At 39.6% G+C, this 23,339-nt stretch overlaps 2 protein-coding genes across 2 annotated transcripts in view; both read left to right on the top strand.

Annotated features, from left to right (window-relative positions):
• Positions 1-2,287: 2,287 nt before the first annotated feature.
• On the top strand, positions 2,288-3,916 carry LOC120108918 (AP2-like ethylene-responsive transcription factor BBM2). Its single transcript, XM_039122630.1, has 5 exons — positions 2,288-2,365; positions 2,440-2,740; positions 2,850-3,248; positions 3,556-3,638; positions 3,789-3,916. The coding sequence occupies exons 3-5, from the start codon at positions 2,881-2,883 to the stop codon at positions 3,857-3,859; spliced, it is 522 nt and encodes a 173-aa protein (XP_038978558.1). The 5' UTR covers positions 2,288-2,365; positions 2,440-2,740; positions 2,850-2,880; the 3' UTR covers positions 3,860-3,916.
• Positions 3,917-3,929: 13 nt separating this feature from the next.
• LOC120108919 (AP2-like ethylene-responsive transcription factor CRL5) overlaps positions 3,930-23,339 on the top strand; it is a 21,731-nt gene continuing 2,321 nt past the window's right edge. The window contains exons 1-4 of the mRNA XM_039122631.1: positions 3,930-4,011; positions 4,097-4,170; positions 4,254-4,304; positions 4,396-4,604. Coding sequence (XP_038978559.1) covers positions 3,934-4,011; positions 4,097-4,170; positions 4,254-4,304; positions 4,396-4,604 — 412 coding nt within the window. The 5' untranslated portion in view covers positions 3,930-3,933. The remainder of the gene's footprint in view (positions 4,012-4,096; positions 4,171-4,253; positions 4,305-4,395; positions 4,605-23,339) is intronic.

Below are 23,339 nucleotides of genomic sequence, written 5' to 3'. Positions count from 1 at the left end.
GTGAAATTTCAAAGTATTAATTAGCTTACAACTCACTAAGAGAGACTTAATAAAAAGAACTTAAATTTGTATTACTTTCGACTAGTCATTGGACTTTTTAGATTTTATATACCTTCTGTGTTTATCATTCTCAATTTTTTTTTTTAAATATCATAAAGATCAAGATGAAAATCCTCCAACCTAAACGTGAGAACGAATGCAAGAGATGCAAAAAATGTAAACAGAATGCTTAAAAATACCCCCAAACCTAAACCTAACATTGTCCTCAATGTTAAAAAAATCTAAGAAAATTGGATTGCCTCCCAACAAGCGCTAAGTTTATTGTCTTCAGCCAGACACAGTGCATCCTTAATTATTTTGGTAAACAAGGTTCATCAAATTAAGGGATTCAATCAATTTTCCGTTGGCAACACAATCCACATAAAGTTTTAACCTTTGGCCATTGACTTTGAAAACATGTCCACCATTGAGATGTTGGATCTCTACTGCACCATAAGGAGAAACCTTTTTCACTATGAATGGTCCATCCCACCTAGAGCGAAGTTTATCCAGAAAGAGTCGCAACTTGGAATTGAATAGCCAAATATTTTGACCAGATTCGAAGGACTTACGGTTAATGGTTTTATCATAAAAAGCCTTAGTCCCTGCTTTATAAATTTTAGCATTTTCATAGGCCTCATTGCGCAACTCTTCAAGTTCACTTAGTTGGAGTTTTCGGTTAGGACCAGCTGCTGCCATGTCTAAGTTAAACTTTTTGATAGCCTAGAAAGCTCTATGTTCAAGTTCTACCGGTAAGTGACAAGCTTTTCCAAAAACTAATCGGTAGGGAGACATGCCAATAAGAGTTATGTAGGCAATACGGTAGGCCCAGAGAGCATCATTTATCCTTTGAGACCAATTTTTTCTATCGAGACGTACCGTTTTCTCTAAGATGTGTTTTAACTCCATATTGGACACCTCGACTTGTCCACTCGTTTGCAGATGGTATGGGATAGTAACTTTGTAGGTGATGTTATATCTGTGAGCCAAAGCCTCGAAAGACTGGTTGCAAAAATGAGATCCCCCATCACTGATGATGGCTCGGGATGTGCCAAAATGACAAAAGATGTTTTCATGTAAAAATTTAACCACAATCTTGTGGTCATTAGTTTTAGTGGCGACAGCTTCTACCCATTTTGAGACATAATCAACCCCTACCAGAATGTATTCGAAACCAAAAGATGGTGGAAAAGGGCCCATAAAGTCAATACCCCAGACATCAAAGATTTCTACAATTAAAATAGGATTGAGAGGCATCATATCTCTATGGAAAATGGTACCCATCTGTTGGCACTGTTCACAAGTTTGGCAAAAGTTATGGATATCTTTGAAAAGTGTGGGCCAATAAAATCCACTCTGTAAAACTTTTGCTGTCATTTTTCTACCCCCAAAATATCCCCCACAAGCTTGTGAATGGCAGAATGAAAGAATACTTTGAAATTCGCATTCGGGGATACATCGATCGATTACTTGATCGGGACAATACTTGAATAGATTGGGATCATCCCAATAATAGAACTTCACTTGTGAAAAGAATCGATTCTTGTCTTGAGTTGACCAATCATCAGAAATTCGTCCTATGGCAAGGTAATTCACTATGTTTGCAAACCATGGTATTTTTATTCCTTGTACCTCAAATAATTGTTCATCTGGAAAAGAATCATGTAAGGGTGAGGTATTTTGAGAAGGCTCAAGAAGAATCCTAGATAAGTGGTCCGCTACGACATTTGCAGCACCTTTCTTGTAGTAAAAGAATCCATCGAATCAAACGGGATTTGGTGTCTTTCTTTGCAAGAAGGTATCGAAGGGCAGCATGATCAGTGAATATGGTAACCTTGGATCCTAAAAGGTAAGATCAAAACTTGTCTAGCGCGAATACTACAACTAGTAACTCTTTTTCAGTGGTGGTGTAGTTCAATTGTGCATCTGAGAGTGCTTTACTAGCGTAGTAGACACTACAACAATAAAGGGTTTTGGCGACTCTATATTGCCGACGCTACAAAAAAAGCGTCGGCAAATTTTTTTTTGCAATGGTAACTGCCGACGCTTGTAGAAAGCGTTGGTAAAAAACGTTCCGCCGACGCTTTTAAGCGTCGGCGTAGGAAAAAAATACGACGACGCTTATAAGCGTCATCGGACTTCACTCCTCCCCTCCACAAAACCCCGTCGGATGGAGGTGGGCTGCCTTCTTCTCTTTCGAACCCTCTCCTCTCCTCTCATTCGTCCTCCTCTCCGTCGCCATTCCTGGCCAGTCCCGTCCTTGCCTCTCCTTAGAGCCTCCTCTTCCCCTCCGCCTATTCCCTCTCCTCCCTCGGCTTATCCTCAGGTACGCAGCCGTACCCTCCTCTCTTCTCCTCTCTCATCTCTCTTCTTCTATAACTTGGTTTCTTTGGTGCGAAGGGGGCTTACAGAGGCCCGAAACCCCGGCGGGATTTGGTAGGCGACTGGGTCTCCAACAACGATGGGTTCGTCCGGAGCTTGCCCATCTTCGTGGGCGGCCTCTCCTTGCTCGCTGTCCTCCTTAACCGCGCCTTCTCCGGCATCGCCCCCGAGTTCTTGAACGACGACGGCGACGAGACGAGGGTTCTGAGCTCCACCGCCCCATCCTCCACTCCCTTCCTTCATCGCCGTCTTTTTTCTAGAATCGAATCGAAGCTGCACACGGTCTCTCTTGGCCTCTCTTTCCCCATCTGTTCTTGTTGTAAGTACTCCAGCTCTAATTTCCCTTCCCCTAGTCGCCACGCTTGATTTTTCTCTCGATCTGTTTGCAATGGAAAGAAAACTTGATGCTCGTTTCCTTCTAATCTCAGGGTTTCTCTCTCTCCTTCGGAGGGAAATTACATGTGCCGAATTGTGGTTTTCGTTCGTTCGGGAGTGATTTCTCTGGAGATGGTTCCGTCTATCATCCGGAAAGGTATATCTCAGCAGCCCCCTCCTCCTTACTTCCAGCCATTGCAGGAAGGGATGTGCTCTGTGCTCACAGGCCATGAGATGTATCAACCACCACTGGAAGAGGAACAAATGGGAGGTGGTGGGATTCCGGGATTGAAGAACTGGGTCACCAGGAGCTTCGGCGCTGGCAACAACGGGCTGGGTGAGGAAGGGGGTGTGGGATCTGGTGGTCCTCTTGGTGCAATGGGGTATGGGGACTTGCAGAGATCCATCGATACATTTGGCCAGAGAACATCTCAGTATAGAGGTGTCACAAGGTCAGTATGTAGGAGCTCTTAGTTTCTTCTACAGCTGATGGCTTGTTTTCTTATTGGATCTTGTCCTTTCTTCTTTCTTCTATATATTGTTTATTGCTCTAGTACAGTCCTACTTCCTTTGTTCATCTCTCTTCATATTTTTAATGCTCTGTTTATATATAAAAACTCTTGCGTAGCTGTTGTTTATTTCCTATATATGTTTGTAAGTTTTTTGTGCTTATGTGTGATGTGGGATGGCTCTAACCATTTTGTTTTCTTTTAGAAAATTTTTCTATGATCATATAAAGACTCTGGTTTTGTGCATCAGGCATAGGTGGACTGGTAGGTATGAAGCCCATCTGTGGGACAATAGTTGCAAGAAGGAAGGCCAAACAAGGAAAGGAAGACAAGGTTTTTTTTTCAAACAAACTATATCCACTACCATCTTATGATTTCAACTATCATATTCAGTCTATGGTACAAACTGACTATTTAATCATATTTGGTTTGCCATGTTCTTTCCTGGGAATGTCATGAATGAAATCTATGTTTCTTGTGCAGTTTACTTGGGTGAGCCCCCGCTCTCTTTATCTACCTCTTTTATCTATTTTAATCTTCTTCTTCTTCTTTAGGATATTCTTGTTGTCTCCAAGACATGAAAAATTTTACTCAGCTCTCTCTTCTCTGGATTCCAGTGGGGTATGACATGGAAGAGAAAGCTGCAAGAGCCTATGACTTGGCTGCCCTCAAATACTGGGGACCTTCCACACATATCAACTTCCCGGTATGATTGAATCAGTACAGGCTTTTAGTTACTGAAATTTAAACTTCTTTTTGCTGGAAACACGTCTGAAATCATTTTCATTCAGTTGGAAGATTATCAACAAGAACTCGAGGAAATGAAGAACATGAGTCGACAAGAATATGTTGCTCATTTGAGAAGGTAAATGTTCTTTCCTTATATTGTAGGCCACTTCCAATGCTTGGTGCTTGTAATATTTTATTTCATGTTCATCTCTGTTGCAGAAAAAGTAGTGGGTTCTCACGAGGAGCTTCTATGTACCGAGGCGTGACGAGGTTAGTCTTGCCGCTATTCATGATTAAACGACATCATTTTCTTATTTGTTCAAGAATTTTTTATACACTTGCTGCTTCTATTCATCTCCAGGCACCACCAGCATGGAAGATGGCAAGCTCGAATTGGGAGGGTTTCAGGAAACAAAGATCTTTATCTTGGAACCTTCAGTAAGTTTTTGAGGTTAGAAGTCCAACCGCTATGCTGCACCCAATCTAAGATGCTGAAATTTCAGAGGTCCTGTCGAAGAATGTGGTTACTGGCAATGACTCTGGTTTTGTGCATCAGGCATAGGTGGATTGGTAGATATGAAGCCCATCTATTCGGGAGTGATTTCTCTGAATTTTTTTTTTTTAAAAAATAATATTCCAACGACGCTTTAAAGCGTCGTTAAAATCACGAAATTTTTTTAAAAAAAAATAATATTCTAACGACGCTTTAAAGCGTCGTTAAAATCACATTTAACGACGCTTTAAAGCGTCGCTAATTTCATAGGCGACGCTTTACCGACGCTTAGGAAAGCGTCGGGATGGTTTTTACCGACGCTTAAAAGCGTCGCTAAAGGCCAAAAAAAGCGTCGCTAATGCCCAATTTTCTTGTAGTGAGATGACATGAGATACCTTATCTAGCCGTTGCCCTAAAACTGCCCCAATGGCATAGTCGGATGCGTCACACATTAGTTCAAATGGAAGGATCCAATTAGGAGGCCATATGATAGGTGCAGTGGTCAATTTCGAGTGAAAAATTTCAAATGCCTCCTCGCATGCTTCGTTAATGAGAAAGAGAGTGTCCTTGGCAAGAAGATTGTACAAGGGTTTGGAAATCTTACTGAAATTCTGAATGAAGCGACGGTAGAAACCAGCATGGCCAAGGAATGAACGGATTTGTTTCACAATTTTGGGTGGAGGGAGATTGGAAATAAGATTGACTTTGGCTTTATCTACTTCAATACCCCTCTTGGACACGACGTGTCCCAAGACTATGCCTTCTTGAACCATGAAATAGCTCTTTTTCCAACTTAACACTAGGTTGGTCTCCTTACATCTTTTCAGAACTAAAGTTAAATTATCCAGACAATCGTCAAAAGATAGGACAAAACTGAAAAATTATCAATGAACACTTCTAGAAAGTTTTTCACTATATCTGAAAAAATGGCCATCATACATCATTGAAAAGTTGCGGGTGCATTGCATAGTTCAAAAGGCATCCTCCTATATGCAAATGTTCCAAATGGACAGGTAAAGGTGGTTTTCTCTTGATCGTCCGGGTAGACAGATACTTGATTATATCCAAAATAACCATCTAAGAAGCAGTAGAAACCTTGACCAGCCAACTGTTCCAAAATTTGATCTATAAAAGATAGAGGGAAATGGTCCTTCCTAGTCATTGAGTTGAGTTTTCTGTAGTCAATGCACACACGCCAACCCATGGTTGTGCATGTTTGTATCAATTCTTCTTCCGTATTTTCAACCACAGTGATACCTGATTTTTTTGGTACCACTTGTGTCGGACTTACTCACTTACTATCAGAAATTGGGTAAATGATTCCGGCATCTAGTAACTCACCACTTCTTTCTTGACTACCTCCTTCATGTTAGGATTGAGTCTTCTTTGCATTTCTTGGGTGGGCTTTGCATCATCTTCGAGGTAAATTCGATGCATGCAAATGGAGGGGTCAACCCCTTTCAAATCGGCTACAGACCATCCTATGGCATGTTTATTCTCTTCTAGCACCCTTAAAAGTTTACCTTCCTGTTCAGTAGATAAGTTGGCCGCGATGATTACAGGAAGGGTATCTTCTAATCCTAGAAAATCATACTTAAGAGTTGTCGGAAGTGGCTTTAACTCAAGTTTAGGTGGAGAATCAATGGAAGGACAAAGTGGTGCGCTAGCAATGGGGGGAAGAGGTTCAGGTCGGATCTTCCAAGGAAGGGAGCTCATGGGAGATTGATTGGCAGTTGTTTTTGCCCTAGATAAATTTCGTCCCTACCTGATAGGATCTAAGGTTCTTGTTTATTCCGATCATGCCGCCCTTAAGTACCTTCTCACAAAGAAGGATGCTAAGGCAAGGCTCATTCGTTGGATCCTATTGCTCCAGGAATTTGATCTCGAAATTCGAGATAAAAAGGGATCTGAAAATGTAGTAGCTGACCACTTGTCCAGACTGATTGTTGAGTCATCTGCAGAATCATTACCTATATCCGAAACTTTTTCGGATGAACAACTAATGATGATTTTCCATACCAATGTTCCATGGTATGCTGACATAGTCAACTACCTCGTTACTGAACAAATGCCTAGCTCTTGGACCAAACAGGAGCAATTTCGCTTCCTAGCTCGTGTGAAGTGGTATTTTTGGGATGAACCATACCTATTTAAATATTGCCTTGATCAGATCATCTGACGGTGTATCCCTGAATACGAACAAAGGAAAGTCCTTTCCTTCTGTCATGACCACGCTTGTGGTGGTCATTTCAGTGGTAAAAAGACGGCTGCAAAGGTTTTGCAGTGCGGATTCTATTGGCCTACACTATTTCATGACTCACATGAGTATTGTAAAGCATGTGACCGATGTCAAAGACTAGAAAAAATTTCAAGAAAAAATGAGATGCCCCTGAACCCGATCTTAATTGTAGAAATCTTTGATGTTTGAGGTATTGATTTTATGGATCCTTTTCCCATGTCATTTGGGCACCAGTACATACTCCTAGCTGTTGACTATGTGTCCAAGTGGATTGAGGCTGTCGCATGTAAGACCAATGATCACAAAGTAGTAATCAAGTTTCTTAAAGAGTCTGTCTTCGCTCGCTTTGGCACCCCTCGTGCTATCATTAGTGATGGGGGGAAACATTTTTGCAATAGAATTTTTAAAGCCCTTGCTAGGAAGTACAACATCACCCACAAGGTCGGTACACCATATCATCCACAAATAAGTGGACAAATTGAGATTTCCAACAGAGAAATTATGACCATCCTTGAAAAAACTGTCAATCCATCTCGAAAGGATTGGTCCCTTAGGTTAACAGATGCATTGTGGGCATATCGAACGGCATACAAAACACCAATTGGAATGTCCCCATTGTTGGGGTATGCGGAGACCATTGGTGATGAAGAGAATTGAAGGAGAATCAATTCTGCATAATTCTGTCTGGCGGACTGTCGGAGTCGACTCGAGCTACAGTCGAGTCGACTCGGGAACAGTCGAGTCGACTCGGAAACAGTCGAGTCGACCCGGGAGGAGAAAGGCCAGAAGACCGAGAAAAACACGTTTCTGTCTGGACTGTCAGAGTCGACTCGAGCTACAGTCGAGTCGACTCGAAGCATCGTCGAGTCGACTCGAGCTACAGTCGAGTCGACTCTAGATCGTGCCAGTTTTGTCCAGACATGCCAGAGTCGACTCGAACCACAGCCGAGTCGACTCGGGCTCGCGGAAAATCATACGGACGATTTTCTTTTGGTGTTTTTTGATAGCATTTCGACGGCTATGATCATCTGAAGGTCTTGAGACTATATATAGGACTCATGAGAGCCCTAGGAGTAGAGATATTCAAGGATATTTCGAGAGAGACTCTTGTTTTGTGCGGCTAGGGTTCTAGAGAAGAAGAGGATTGGGATCCTACTTCTTGTGCAAAGGGAATTCTGTGTGAATCTCTTGTAGAGCGATCGTGTGTGATCGTTCGGGTGTGTGCTATCTCTGTAATCTGTTCATCCTAATTGAGATTTAGAGCGGTGGAGGACGTAGGCTACTTGTAGCCGAACCTCGTTACATCTTTGTGTTTGCTTTGCTATTTTCTTTCTATTTCTTCTTCCTTTGGTTTGATAATCCGCTGCGGTGCTCAAGTGTTTTACCCTATTGATACCACGGGGTAATCTTTTGCCCTTCGTAGCGGAAGCGAAGCGGTGATCCTTGAGTCCGGTGTCAAGGGAGCGAGAGAGTGCTTATCCGTTTGCTTCTCTCTTTGCTTGTCCGACGTTGGTGGTTGTACCGGTGTGAGTGGGTTCCGGTGCAGGGCGGCCAACAACTGGTATCAGAGCTATTGGTATTCTGCAATGGCGGATGAAGGAAAGTTGCGAATTGAGAAGTTCAATGGCACGAACTTCGGGTTTTGGAAGATGCAAATAGAGGATTACCTTTACCAGAAGGATCTCTATTTACCTCTTGGAGGTAGAGCGAAGAAACCAGAGAAGATGTCCGATGAAGACTGGGAGGTCCTCGATCGGAAGACGCTCGGCACCATAAGATTGTCACTTGCATCCCAAGTGGCATTCAACATCAAAAACGAGAAGACGACGATGGAGTTGATGGCAACATTGTCGCGGATGTACGAGAAACCCTCAGCATCAAACAAGGTATTTCTCATGAAGAGGTTGTTTAATCTTCGTATGAAAAATGGCGGCAGCGTAGCAGAATATCTCAACGAGTTCAATGGACTCACGGCCCAGTTGGAGTCAGTGGAGATTAGTTTTGACGATGAGATTCGGGCATTGCTAATTCTCTTCGGATCGCCTGATAGCTGGGAGGGCCTGGTGATGGCTGTGAGCAACTCTTCGGCGACGGGGAAGTTGATCTTTGATGACGTTGTGGGAGTGCTTCTGAGTGAAGAAGCAAGAAGGAAATTGTTGCCCAGTAGATACAAGCCAAGAGGGGGGGTGAATTGGGTCTTTCAAAATTTTTATGCTACTTCTAAAACTTTTTGATTAACTATGCTAAGTTGTATAGATGCACAGTGAAAGTTAAACTTAGCAAGGGTTTGATGTATAGACTTCGACTTGATTAAATATGCTTGCAACTAAAGGATGTGCGGATAAGAATTAAGCAAGCAATTTATCTAAGTAAGTAAGTGTGTTAGTTAAACAATAACTAGAGGCATTACAAACACACAGGACATATAGTGGTTCAGTGCACCCCAGCACCTACATCCACTCCCCAAGACCTCTTGGGAATTTCACTATAATCCTACCGATTACAGCCGGTTGTTTTACAAGCTCACAACCCAACTTGTTGTTTTTACGAGCGCACAACGAACTCGGTCGGTTTTCCCAGGCTCACCGACTAGAACCAACCCCGATTGTTTTCCCGGGCTCACAATCAAACCCTTACACGTTGGTTTTACCCTCGGCTCACCAACAAACCTAAACCCCGTTGGTTTTCCCTTTGGCTCACCAACAAACCTTAATCCCGTTGGTTTTCCCTTTGGCTCACCAACAAACCTTACACCGTTGGTTTTCCCTTTGGCTCACCAACAAACCTTTAACCCCTTGATTCAATCCCTTGATTGAATCAAGTTACAAGATATTAAAACAAAGAATAAAGACAAATCAAAGCTTCTTAAACAAGCAGATATGACAATATAAACAAATAGAGTAAAGAGAAGCCCTCAAACGAGTTTTGAAGATGGAGGAGCTCGGCTTCTTCTTTACTTGACCCTCTTCTGATTTGGCACGAGGTAGAGGATCACTGAGGCAGCACACGGATGGAGAGGAAGCTTTGGGATTCTCTTGGATGCTCTTCTTCTCTCTATTTCACTTTGAATGGCCCTTTTGTGCTTATGGGAGATTTCCCTTGTAATCTCTTTGGAATCTCTTTCCTAAATGATCTCTCCCACTTCCATGATTTCTCCCCTAGCTCTCTTCTTGTTTTTATAGCTTTAGATGGCGTGGAAACAAGAATATAGCCATTAGAGACAAAAATAGAGCCGTTGGACACAGTCTGCACTTCCTGACAATATTACCGTTGGGATCGGAGTCGACTCGCGCGATCAGGAGTCGACTCGCCTGTTGCAGGAGTCGGCTCGTGCTTTACTGGAGACGACTCGGCCACTGTTCCAAATTTGAATTAAAGTGCATGCCTTGACTGGGAGTCGACTCGGCTTAACCTGGAGTCGACTCGCCAACTTCTGGAACTGACCTGGCAATTTCGGAGTCGGCTCATCCACTGAAGTCCGTGGATCCAATTTTGAATTTTGTCCTCTCGAGTCGACTCGACTGTCCTGGGAGTCGACTCGAATCTCAGAGCCCGAACTCCCGATCCTCTGTCTTTTGGCTCGTCCAGTCTTGGAGTCGACTCGAACTTTCTTGGAGTCGACTCGGCTCTCAGTTTGCGAAACACAGCCTTCTGCCATCTTGGTGTAGCGCTGCCCTGGAGTCGACTCGAGCTGTCAGTTTGCGAAACACAGCCTTCTGCCATCTTGGTGTAGCGCTGCCCTGGAGTCGACTCGAGCTGTCTGGGAGTCGACTCGAATCTCAGAGGCTACTTGGTTTTCTGTCTGTTGATGGTCGCGGAGTCTCGGAGTCGACTCGTGCAATGCGGGAGTCGACTCGAATCTCAGAGTCCAAAAAATGCTCTCTGACTTTTTCCTTGTGTTCCGCTGAGAGTCGACTCTTGCTTTCTTTGGAGTCGACCTACCAACCATCGGAGTCGACTCGCGTTCCACTGGAGTCGACTCGAATCTCAGACCCGAAAACTGCTCTCTGACTTTTCTGCCTGTGACTCCTAGGAGTCGACTCATACTTCCCCGGAGTCGACTCATACTTCTCCGGAGTCGACTCGAATTCCACTGGAGTCGACTCGAAGACTGTTTTTTTGAATTTTTCTTTTGATTTTACTCCTCCAATTTGAATCCTTTGAACTTTAAGCTTGGGTCAATAAATTGTAGCTTTCTTCCAACTTGAGAGTTTTGGAGGCCTTCTTGTGTTCTCCCAAATTGCTATGTTCCTTACAAAATAAATATCTTTTTCCTTGCAACATAAACATTAGTATCTATACTTCAAGGTTTTGTGATCATCAAAATCAATCTATGAATCAATCTTTGGGTCATCAATCTCCCCCTTTTTGATGATGACAAAACTTGGAGTATATGCAATATAAAAGATATTGTTTTCTAGAAGTAATACATAGCTAAGTTGCATGAAGTAGAAGACATGTATATTTAAAAACATACTTCATGATAATGCTTTTAGATTTAATCAGCTTAACACAATCAACATATTTAAATTTTAAGCTGATTTGTATTCAATTCAAAGTAATAAAGTATTCTGAGGTATATAGCATATACTTAGATATTTCTCCCCCTTTTTGACAACATCAAAAAGATAGTGAAACATTAAGCACAAAGATCAGAGCAGAACACATCGAGTGTGAATTCAAGAGGTTTTCTAATTTGATACCACAGATAGTTTTCTAATCAAGTGTAGGTGGAATCTTCCTTAGGTTAATTCAAGAAGTACTACAAATGATATTCAAGGAAAAACATGAGTGGAAATCTAACCTCTCTTCACTGAGTATGAAAGCTTGTTCATTTAAGACCTTTTGCCCAATCTATTAAGTATTTTATCAACCATGAGAGCAATTTAATTAATTTTCTTAATGACTTCAAAGTTCTTTTATGATAATAGGAGCATTGGGGCACAAATATCAAAATATACATTCATGCAATTTTTGATACATCTTAGAGCTCTTTTAAAGACTTTCTTTTATTTCTTTAGAAAATAAGCACAATTTGATACATAAAATAATGAGTTTGCACAAAATTGAAGTTCCAAAACGCAAGTCAATTAGAGCTCATTAGTGAAGTTCCAAAAATAGATTTTCTAAGAGATACTCAAGAAAATTTAACACATTATTCTCTCCCTTTTTCATTAAATTAGAGGCTCTTAAGATTTGCAATTTGGTTCAAGAGTGATGCATGAGATATACTAACCAAATAACACGCCTCAAGGTGTATCATACAGATTTTCAGATTTAAATTTCAGATGATACATATTGGAGAGTATTAGAATCACTTTTCATTTAGTGTTCTTTCTCTCTTCTTTAGTTATAGATTTATGCGATTAAGTTCCATAAGACCTCTCCTTCTGAAATTTTCTTTCTCCCCCTCAATTGATCATTCCATTTAAGAGTTTAGAATCCTAAGATAATGTTCAATAAGATTGTCAATCTCAAAAATATATTTCAGCTTATTTTCATAAGACTCAAGGTTTGAGATAAGACAACCTTTATAGAACTCATCTCAAGAAAATTAAAGCATGTCTTGCAATATAAGGAGGTTCATCAAAATCAATCCATAAAATTCAAAGTATGCATCAAAATAAAGTGTCTTTGGGATAGGATACTGAATATCGAAAGCTCCCCCTCAAAAGATGCATTCTTCTTTAATCATTTTAAATTGTTGAATTTCAGATTTTAGTGATAAACGTGAATAACACTGAAATTCTGTAATATCGAGAATGTAGAGTAATCTAGTATTATTCCAAAATTTGTAGTAATTACTCTTTCTAATCCTTTACGAACAAGTTATGCTTTCTCTTAATCTTAGAGAAAATGTATAGAAATATTAATCAGAAAATGATTCATTTGAAGCTCAATTTCTTTCAAAAGCATTTACATTTTCTTTCTTTTAGAGTCATTTGAGTGAACTGAAATATTTCTAGTTTTAAGATCATTCACTCTATTGATGGAAGTCTTTAATAATGTAGGAGAGAAAAACATATAGATGATCATTGAAGTATATCTATTTATAGAACTCAATTTCTTAATTATAGTTTTTCTGCAATGGATACATGAAGCACAATAAATCTTTTTAATATCAAAATAAGATCATATATTTAGAAATTTTTGTTTGCAATCAAGATCTTCGAAAGACACATCATTTGGACCAATATTAGTACACTTTGAAGATAAGAAATGATATGTTTCGGATGCGTATCGGAGCAATCAACCAAAGGCATCAGAATTAATTCTGTTTTTCTTACATTAAGATTTTATTTAGAAATCATATTGAGTCTAAGCTTGTATACAAAATCAGATTCTGAATTACATAGAATTTTCAATTGAGGCTTTCAAAATCATAATTTGAGATATGTATCTTCCACATTATAGCTCATCTTAAATCATTAAGATTGAAAACGCATATTTCAATAACATTAGAGCACTTTCAGAATCTTTGTATTTAATTTTGAGTTTTGATACAAAATGGAGGATATTTTAACAAGTATTAGGATATTATGTATCAAAGTTAGGCAAGTAGAAAGATAGATCAAGATTAATTCATTCTGCCTAAATAGAGATATCTTTCTCTTCTCCTTTTTACAAATTTATTTAACTTTCAGATTTTAAAGATGATTGTGAACGACAAATCTGAAATTTCTTTTCAATAATACCCAAAAATTTATGCAGTATTTCAAACATTCAATTAAATTATCTAAGCATGGAGCATTACAAAATATTGAGAACCCATAATTCAAAACATCATACCATATGCACACTATATTAAGTGTTAAGTCATACATTAAAATAATAAGAACAAGAATGTCAAGGATCAAAATCAATTCTTTTCAAATAAACTCCTCCTATTTAAATATTATCTTGCATTGATTTCATCCTTAAATTATGTTTTCAAGTGATAAAAAAGACTTGATTCTTCTTATATACTTTCATTTACTTTGTCTTTCATTTTTACTTTCTTATGCTCTATACTCTATTTGCTCCCTATCCGGTGGAGTTGGGAAGGGGCACGAGGTACTACCACTAGCCTCCCTCTTGTACCGTCCCTAATATGCCCTACACCGAATAGTTGGGTCAAATAGTGCCGGGTACTACCACTAGCCTCCCCATTGGCACCATCCCTATGATGAGCAATATAGAAAGGTTAAAATGTTTACTTCAAACTCTCCCTATTTGAGTGTAATTAATTATAGATTTTATCCCTTCCAAATCTGCCGAATATATTATGCTTGTTTTGCTTTTCCTTAAGATTGAAGTACTTGCCTTTGCTCAGATTTTTCATCTCTTGAACAATGTCCATTTTCTTTTCTTTATCTCTCTCTCTTTTTGTTATTCTCAAGTAATCTACATGAAAGAGCAGAATAAAGAAATAATGAAATGTATCGTATAGAGGTATATCATGCAAACACTATTTTCATTATGCCCAAGAATTCGTAGCTTCTCACAAGTCATTCTAAATCAGAGTTTTAATCATATACTTGTGTATTTCATGGTTATGATACAGCCATAGAAATATTTTAGATTGAGCAAACCATGAAACAATTTCCAAAAGTATAAGTCAGTCAATACACATATAGACATGATATCAAAAATTAATAATTAAAGACTTTAATCATGCCATAATAGGATTTAAGTTATTGACTTTGCTCAATTAATTTGTGAGAAAGGTATCTAAAATTACCAATTCATTATATGTTCTTCAAGCCAAACTAGATTTCTTATGTGTGAACTTTTGGCTGAAGAAGATCCTCTCTCTTGTTTGCATGTGAATGTTTAGTGTATCTTACATGAAGATATCCTTCAAGTTGAAATTTCTCATTTTTCTTTCTTGAAGAAAGGTTATTAGTTTCTTTAAGATATAAAGCATTCATCCAACATATATATTTTTTAACTAGATGACTCAATATAAGATATGACAATAGTTGCATGTTGAGTCACTTTACTCAAGAGATTCCCTAAATATAAGCAAGCACATATCACTTGAACTAAAGAGATAGTTTCATTAAATCAGATGGTTCAAGGACAAGCATGTGAGGCAATAGGTAGATTTATCGAGGTCAAATCAATTTCTTATTTTCAAAATCAATTTAGTTTAGATTTTATTCAATAAGGCACGCTAGCTAAGTTTAATCAACTTATCTTAAACAGTTGTTTCTATCACAATTCAGATTATGATTTATTTGTTTATCAATAAAATATGATTCATTAAAGTTAGATTGATGTCTTGCACAAGGTCACATAATGAGCATACAACCTGGTCTACTAGCTGTATGATAAAATAATTATTCTATCATGCTTCAATACAGCTTTAAACACTAGATCTATTTTGCTCATTCTTTTCAAATTCTACAAGATGGGGTCATAGACATACCTTCTTCATGCCAATCTTCTATGAGAGTTTTCTTGTGGACTAACATTGGTCAATGAAGATCCCCTTTCCTGTTTGTCTTAATTTGGAGTTTGAGAGAAGATGTTAATTCATTCATCATACATATTTCAAACTCACCTTGCAATATAACTCTTCATTAGTAGAACCAGAAATGATGTCATTAATGTATACTTTGAGCAAGTGAGGTGTCACACATTTTTTGATGCAAAGAATTATCACTATTACCTTCTATCAAAAAGGTTATTTAAGCTTTTATATCATGCTCTTGATGCTTGTATCAAACCATATATTGCTTTATCATATTTGTAATGAGTGTTTTCAAATATGGTGGTTATTTAACATAGATCTACCTTTTAATGAAATAACCACATAGGAGTGCATTCTACACATTCATTTGATAGAGAATAAAGCTCATTAAGCAAACAAATGATAATGGTGATTTTTACTTTTAATTATGCAAGAAACTTAGCAAGATCTATTTCATTTTTTCTTGATTTAGTCTTTTAACAGTCATCACTTTTTCTTCATTAAGAGCATATCTGAAAAATCCAAGTTGGTTCTAATTATTAACAAGTTTTTCAGATTGTTATATGTAAAAGATTAACCATATACATACATAATTTAATTTTAGTATCTTGATAATAAATCATTAGTCTCATAAAGAATAAAATACCTTGATATTTTTGCAACTAAAAACTTTTCATTGAATACTCTATATGCATTGCTTGATGAATGATATCCAAGGATAGATATATCTCTATCAGATTTGGCATTATTTTCATAAGAGCATATCAAGCATAACATGTACGACTGAAAAATATGAAAGATATGCAATGGTTCATTTTTCATTTTTTCAGAAGATCAAAATTTTCATCAGAAATAGATCTAATAGAAATCATATGTATGACAAGCAGTGATGATAGTCTTTTAAAAATTATTTAAGTAGATGACTATCATACATAATTGTCTTTTTCATTTCTTCAAGAATTCTATTAACCCCTTTTTACTTATGATGTCCATGGAGCTGAAATAATTGAATTTAATACTATTTTCTGTATAACTTTAATCTGGATTTTGGTTTTCAACACTGTGCCATGATCTTCACAGTTTGGAAACCTTTTTCATTTGAAACGCTTCTACAAGATTTAGTAAATACAGAAAAATACTTCAGTTTTATTCTCCAAGAACAAGTCCAATGTAAGCTTTTGAAGACTTAGAGATGGAAACAACATCTTTAGATTTAGAAATGATTTTTGTTTGTTTCCTTAGTTAGCATGCATAGCAAAACTTTGACCTTTAAGTAGATAATCTAAGCAAGCCTATGGCAAGGTCTTTTGAGATTAAGTACATACTAGCATGAGTTGATTCTATGTGCCAAGGATGGTTTCTTTAATCTTGGTATTCATAGTGCATATATTCAAAAGCATACCAAGTACACATTATCATATTGATGATCAATAAAAATAATGCCATGGATAAAAATTCTTAATCAAGCATATAGAGGGTTCATAGAGTTATTTTTAATGAATTAATTAATCATTTAGCAACTTATCCAATAGTGAGTGGAGCATACAAAAAAAATGAAGTGATTTGAATATATTTTCTTTTCATACCCAAAAAGACAAATATCACTTATATCACAAAAATGATTAATACTTTCAAGTTATGTTTTAATCAACTAATAAAGTAATTTCAATACGAGAAGATGTAAGAATTACTTATTTCATCCTTTCTTTCATTTAAATCATTCTTTTTAATTACATTTTAAATTCAATTCTTTAACACATGTCCAGAGCACCCATTGTTTAGATAACATCTTTCATTAGAACCTTGGATAGCTAGACATGCTTGCTGAAAGAATAATCATATTTTCAACTTAGGAACCCAAGCTCTTTTGGGTCCTTGTAGGTTAGCTATAATTGTTCCTTTTGGAACCCATATTCTCTTAATAGCTATTTTGTCCATGAATTTACAGATTTTAGGATTACAAGGGATGTATTTCTGTATCCTCTTGTTGAATTTAACAAACTTAGATCGAACATGAGTAGTAGGAAAACTTTTAATTTTCTGTTTCTCCCTTTTTGGTTCATCAAATTTGTAATGTATAGATTTAGGAACAACAGAAGAGATTTTACTTAGCTTTTGTTTATAAGAATCTGTTTTAGAGTAATTAAAAACTGTTTTAACAAACATATTCTTAAAAGGTTTTTGGGTGTACCAAGGTTGATATCCTAATGTAACTTTATCAAATTCAGCTCCTTGATTATTTATCATTAGGTTCAATTTTTCAGAGCTGAGGGTAAATCTTTCAACAACAGGTTTTAATCTGTCAACTTCTTTAGTTAATCTTCTGTTATCTTCTGAAAGTAACTCATTGTTTTTCTTAAGTTTATCATGACTTTCAGTGAGAAGTTGATCTCTTTGATTTAGTTCTTGATTTTCTTTAATTAAGATTTCAGTTTTACTGGTTAGTTTCAGTTTTTCATCTATTAGAATTTGATTTTCAATCTTCAAGTTTTTGTTCTTACAAATAAGTTTCTTATATTCTAAATACAAATCAGAAAAGGCATCATGGAGTTCATCAAATGTAAAATTGCTTTCAGTTTCAGCATGTACCTCTTGTGCCACCAAGCATGGATTTTCAATATGATACTGCTCTCCTTCTACACATGATGTTTCAGATTTGTTAGTGCATTCATATTTGTCTTCAAGCATATTCCATATTTCTTTAGCAGTCATGCAAGAAGATATGCAATTAAACTCATTCCTATCTAATGCACAATATAAAAGGTTCATGGCATCAGCATTCAATTGTGCTAAATCCTTTTCATTAAAAGTTTGAGAGAGTGTGTGAAGATCATTTATTATGATTTTCCATAAATAATAGTTTTGTGATTGAATAAAGATGCGCATGCGTATTTTCCAATGTATATAGTTTATGCCATTAAATAGTGGTGGTGTATCAATTGATTGTCCTTCTCCTAGAAAACTATCTATTTGAGTTGTCATGATCTTTGGCTCTAGTCGGTTAAGACTACAAATAATATTTGAGCACCTGCTCTGATACCACTTGTTGCCCAGTAGATACAAGCCAAGAGGGGGGGTGAATTGGGTCTTTCAAAATTTTTATGCTACTTCTAAAACTTTTTGATTAACTATGCTAAGTTGTATAGATGCACAGTGAAAGTTAAACTTAGCAAGGGTTTGATGTATAGACTTCGACTTGATTAAATATGCTTGCAACTAAAGGATGTGCGGATAAGAATTAAGCAAGCAATTTATCTAAGTAAGTAAGTGTGTTAGTTAAACAATAACTAGAGGCATTACAAACACACAGGACATATAGTGGTTCGGTGCACCCCAGCACCTACATCCACTCCCCAAGACCTCTTGGGAATTTCACTATAATCCTACCGATTACAGCCGGTTGTTTTACAAGCTCACAACCCAACTTGTTGTTTTTACGAGCGCACAACGAACTCGGTCGGTTTTCCCAGGCTCACCGACTAGAACCAACCCCGATTGTTTTCCCGGGCTCACAATCAAACCCTTACACGTTGGTTTTACCCTCGGCTCACCAACAAACCTAAACTCCGTTGGTTTTCCCTTTGGCTCACCAACAAACCTTAATCCCGTTGGTTTTCCCTTTGGCTCACCAACAAACCTTACACCGTTGGTTTTCCCTTTGGCTCACCAACAAACCTTTAACCCCTTGATTCAATCCCTTGATTGAATCAAGTTACAAGATATTAAAACAAAGAATAAAGACAAATCAAAGCTTCTTAAACAAGCAGATATGACAATATAAACAAATAGAGTAAAGAGAAGCCCTCAAACGAGTTTTGAAGATGGAGGAGCTCGGCTTCTTCTTTACTTGACCCTCTTCTGATTTGGCACGAGGTAGAGGATCACTGAGGCAGCACACGGATGGAGAGGAAGCTTTGGGATTCTCTTGGATGCTCTTCTTCTCTCTATTTCACTTTGAATGGCCCTTTTGTGCTTATGGGAGATTTCCCTTGTAATCTCTTTGGAATCTCTTTCCTAAATGATCTCTCCCACTTCCATGATTTCTCCCCTAGCTCTCTTCTTGTTTTTATAGCTTTAGATTGCGTGGAAACAAGAATATAGCCGTTAGAGACAAAAATAGAGCCGTTGGACACAGTCTGCACTTTCTGACAATATTACCGTTGGGATCGGAGTCGACTCGCGCGATCAGGAGTCGACTCGCCTGTTGCAGGAGTCGGCTCGTGCTTTACTGGAGACGACTCGGCCACTGTTCCAAATTTGAATTAAAGTGCATGCCTTGACTGGGAGTCGACTCGGCTTAACCTGGAGTCGACTCGCCAACTTCTGGAACTGACCTGTCAATTTCGGAGTCGGCTCATCCACTGAAGTCCGTGGATCCAATTTTGAATTTTGTCCTCTCGAGTCGACTCGACTGTCCTGGGAGTCGACTCGAATCTCAGAGCCCGAACTCCCGATCCTCTGTCTTTTGGCTCGTCCAGTCTTGGAGTCGACTCGAACTTTCTTGGAGTCGACTCGGCTCTCAGTTTGCGAAACACAGCCTTCTGCCATCTTGGTGTAGCGCTGCCCTGGAGTCAACTCGAGCTGTCAGTTTGCGAAACACAGCCTTCTGCCATCTTGGTGTAGCGCTGCCCTGGAGTCGACTCGAGCTGTCTGGGAGTCGACTCGAATCTCAGAGGCTACTTGGTTTTCTGTCTGTTGATGGTCGCGGAGTCTCGGAGTCAACTCGTGCAATGCGGGAGTCGACTCGAATCTCAGAGTCCAAAAAATGCTCTCTGACTTTTTCCTTGTGTTCCGCTGAGAGTCGACTCTTGCTTTCTTTGGAGTCGACCTACCAACCATCGGAGTCGACTCGCGTTCCACTGGAGTCGACTCGAATCTCAGACCCGAAAACTGCTCTCTGACTTTTCTGCCTGTGACTCCTAGGAGTCGACTCATACTTCCCCGGAGTCGACTCATACTTCTCCGGAGTCGACTCGAATTCCACTGGAGTCGACTCGAAGACTGTTTTTTTTGAATTTTTCTTTTGATTTTACTCCTCCAATTTGAATCCTTTGAACTTTAAGCTTGGGCCAATAAATTGTAGCTTTTTTCCAACTTGAGAGCTTTGGAGGCCTTCTTGTGTTCTCCCAACTTGCTATGTTCCTTGCAAAATAAATATCTTTTTCCTTGCAACATAAACATTAGTATCTATACTTCAAGGTTTTGTGATCATCAAAATCAATCTATGAATCAATCTTTGGGTCATCAGAAATCTTCTGGAGCTACGGAGTCGTCTGGAAGTGCACTAAACACCTCTGACCGGGGAAGACAAAAGAAGGACGGTCGATTTCGAAGCGACTCGAAGTCGAGATCCAGCAGGTCTCGAGCACCTCAGAACAAGGGAGCGAAGTGCTGGAACTGCGGGAAGATGGGGCACTTTAGGAGGGACTGCAAATCTCCTAAAGGGAAGCAAGGCGACCACACCGAAGGAGTCAGCAAGGATCTGGCAAATCTTGCTGAAGACGGTGATATGGATGCCCTCGTTCTATCTTTATCTACCGGTGACGAGTCTTGGGTGATAGACTCGGGCGCGTCTTTCCATGCTACATCCCAACGGAAGCTTCTTGGAGGATATGAGAAGGGAGACTTCGGCAAAGTCTACCTAGGGGATGGAGAGCCTTGCACCATACAAGGAAGGGGAAGCGCGGAAGTGAAGTTGATTTCTGGATCTTCACTTGAGCTTGAGGATGTACGGCACGTGCCTCAACTGCAGAGGAATCTGATTTCTGTTGGACAGTTGGCGAGCCAGGGGTACAAGACTACTTTCACAGCTGATCAGTGGAAGGTATCCAGAGGTTCGTTGACGGTGGCCAGTGGCAAGAAGATTGGGACACTTTATGTCACCAATGGCACGAAAAACTCTATTGGAGTTGCTGCAGCAGATGTGGACGCCAAGTTATGGCATTGCAGACTTGGGCACATGAGTTATTAGGGACTGGAGGTGATGCACCAGTTGGAAAAGCTGCAGGGTCTCAGGAGTGTTGAGATGGACTTCTGTGAGGATTGTATTCTCGGAAAGCAGAAGCGTGTTTCATTCAACAAAGAAGGTAAACCTCGGAAGCAAGAAAAGCTAGATCTCGTGCACACGGACGTGTGGGGGCCTGCACCGGTTTCTTCCATTGGTGGATCTCAGTACTATGTTACTTTTATTGATGATGCTACCAGGAAGCTTTGGGTGTTCTTCTTGAAGCACAAGTCAGAGGTATTTGGGGTCTTCAGGAGATGGCAGGCAATGGTAGAACTCGAGACAGGAAGAAGGTTAAAATACCTGAGATCAGACAACGGTGGTGAGTATTGTAGCAGGGAGTTTGAGGACTACTGTGCAGAGGCTGGGATCGTCAGGCAGAGGACAGTTCCAGGGACACCACAACAAAATAGAGTTGCTGAAAGGATGAACCGAACAATTAATGAGCGTGCTAGGAGTATGAGGATACATGCTGGATTGCCACAGCAGTTTTGGGCCGAAGCAGTTAACACTGCTGCCTACTTGATCAACAGAGGGCCATCAAAGAAACTTGAATTTGGGATTCCTGAGGAAGCATGGACAGCAAAGAAGATTGATTTGGCGCACTTACGAGTATTCGGTTGTACAAGTTATGTCCATGTTGATTCAAGTCAAAGAAGCAAACTAGACGCCAAATCAAAGAAGTGCATTTTCGTTGGATACGAAGGTCAACAGTTTGGGTATCGGTTTTGGGATCCCGAACACAGGAAGATCATTCGTAGTAATGATGTGGTATTTTATGAGAAAATGCAGCAGAGCACTGAATCAGAAACAAAACCTGTTGAGCCGTGTTTTGTAGATCCTGAAGAGGAGTCTACAAATTCTGATCAGAAGACTCAGTCAGAGCAAGAACCTGAAGTATTGGCACCCCCTCCACAACTAAGAAGGTCCACTCGTAGTACTCATGAGAAGCCTCCTCAAAGGTATGATGGGACTCTTAGTTATTTGCTGCTCACAGATAATGGCGAACCTGAATGCTTCACGGAGGCATTGGAGGTTGATACCAGGAATGAGTGGGAGTTGGCCATGGATGATGAGATGAAGTCATTGGAGCAGAATCAAACGTGGGATTTGGTGGATCTGCCCAAGGGGAAGAAAGCACTGTCAAACAAATGGGTTTACAGGCTGAAGGAAGAGTAGGATGGGAAGAAGCGATGCAAGGCCAGGCTGGTTGTAAAAGGATTTCAGCAGAGAGCAGGTATCGACTTCACAGAGATCTTTTCTCCTGTAGTCAAGATGAGTTCTATTCGGGCGGTGCTGAGCATGGTGGCAGTAGAGAATCTTCACTTAGAGCAGCTTGATGTGAAGACAGCTTTTCTTCACGGAGATCTCGATGAGGAGATATATATGCAGCAGCCGGAGGGATACATTGCAGCTGGCACGGGTGACTTGGTTTGCAAATTGAAGAAAAGCCTCTATGGTTTGAAACAGGCGCCCAGGCAATGGTATCTCAAGTTCGATAGTTACATGTTTGAGATAGGATACAGGAGATGTCAGGAGGATCACTGTTGCTACTTCCGGGACTTCGGTACATCTTACATTATCTTGCTATTGTATGTTGATGACATGTTAGTTGCAGGAGCTAGCATGCATGAGATTGCAAAATTGAAGCTGAAGCTGTCAAGAAAATTTGCAATGAAGGATCTAGGAGCAGCGAAACAGATCCTTGGGATGCGGATCAGCAGAGATAGGTCTAAACATATCCTCAGACTATCTCAGGCGGAGTACATCAGCCGAGTACTCAGGAGATTCTGCATGGAGGGTGCCAAACCTGTTGGCACACCGCTGGGTGCCCACTTAAAGCTTTCCAAAGGGCAAAGTCCGAAGACGCGGGTGGAGGAGCTCAATATGTCAAAAATCCCGTATGCATCGGCGGTGGGGAGCTTGATGTACGCTATGGTGTGTACAAGACCAGACATTGCTCAAGCAGTGGGAGTTGTGAGTCGCTTTATGAGCTGCCCAGGCTTGGAGCATTGGCGCGCGGTCAAATGGATATTGAGGTATCTGAAAGGTACGGAGCACATGTCATTGTGCTATGGAGGTTCTGAGATCCAGTTACAGGGCTTTGTGGACTC

This window comes from Phoenix dactylifera, unplaced genomic scaffold (assembly GCF_009389715.1).
Source record: "Phoenix dactylifera cultivar Barhee BC4 unplaced genomic scaffold, palm_55x_up_171113_PBpolish2nd_filt_p 001639F, whole genome shotgun sequence".
NCBI classification, from domain to species: domain Eukaryota; kingdom Viridiplantae; phylum Streptophyta; class Magnoliopsida; order Arecales; family Arecaceae; genus Phoenix; species Phoenix dactylifera.
The sequence above is the reverse complement of the archived record's forward strand: the minus strand, read 5'-3'. Positions and strand labels throughout refer to the sequence as shown.

Coding starts and splice junctions, on each gene's coding strand:
- LOC120108918 (XM_039122630.1), top strand. CDS start 2,881: ATGTGCCGAATTGTGGTTTTCGTTCGTTCGGGAGTGATTTCTCTGGAG. Junction 3,249..3,555: donor CAGTATAGAGGTGTCACAAG/GTCAGTATGTAG, acceptor TTTGTGCATCAG/GCATAGGTGGACTGGTAGGT. Junction 3,639..3,788: donor AACAAGGAAAGGAAGACAAG/GTTTTTTTTTCA, acceptor TTTCTTGTGCAG/TTTACTTGGGTGAGCCCCCG.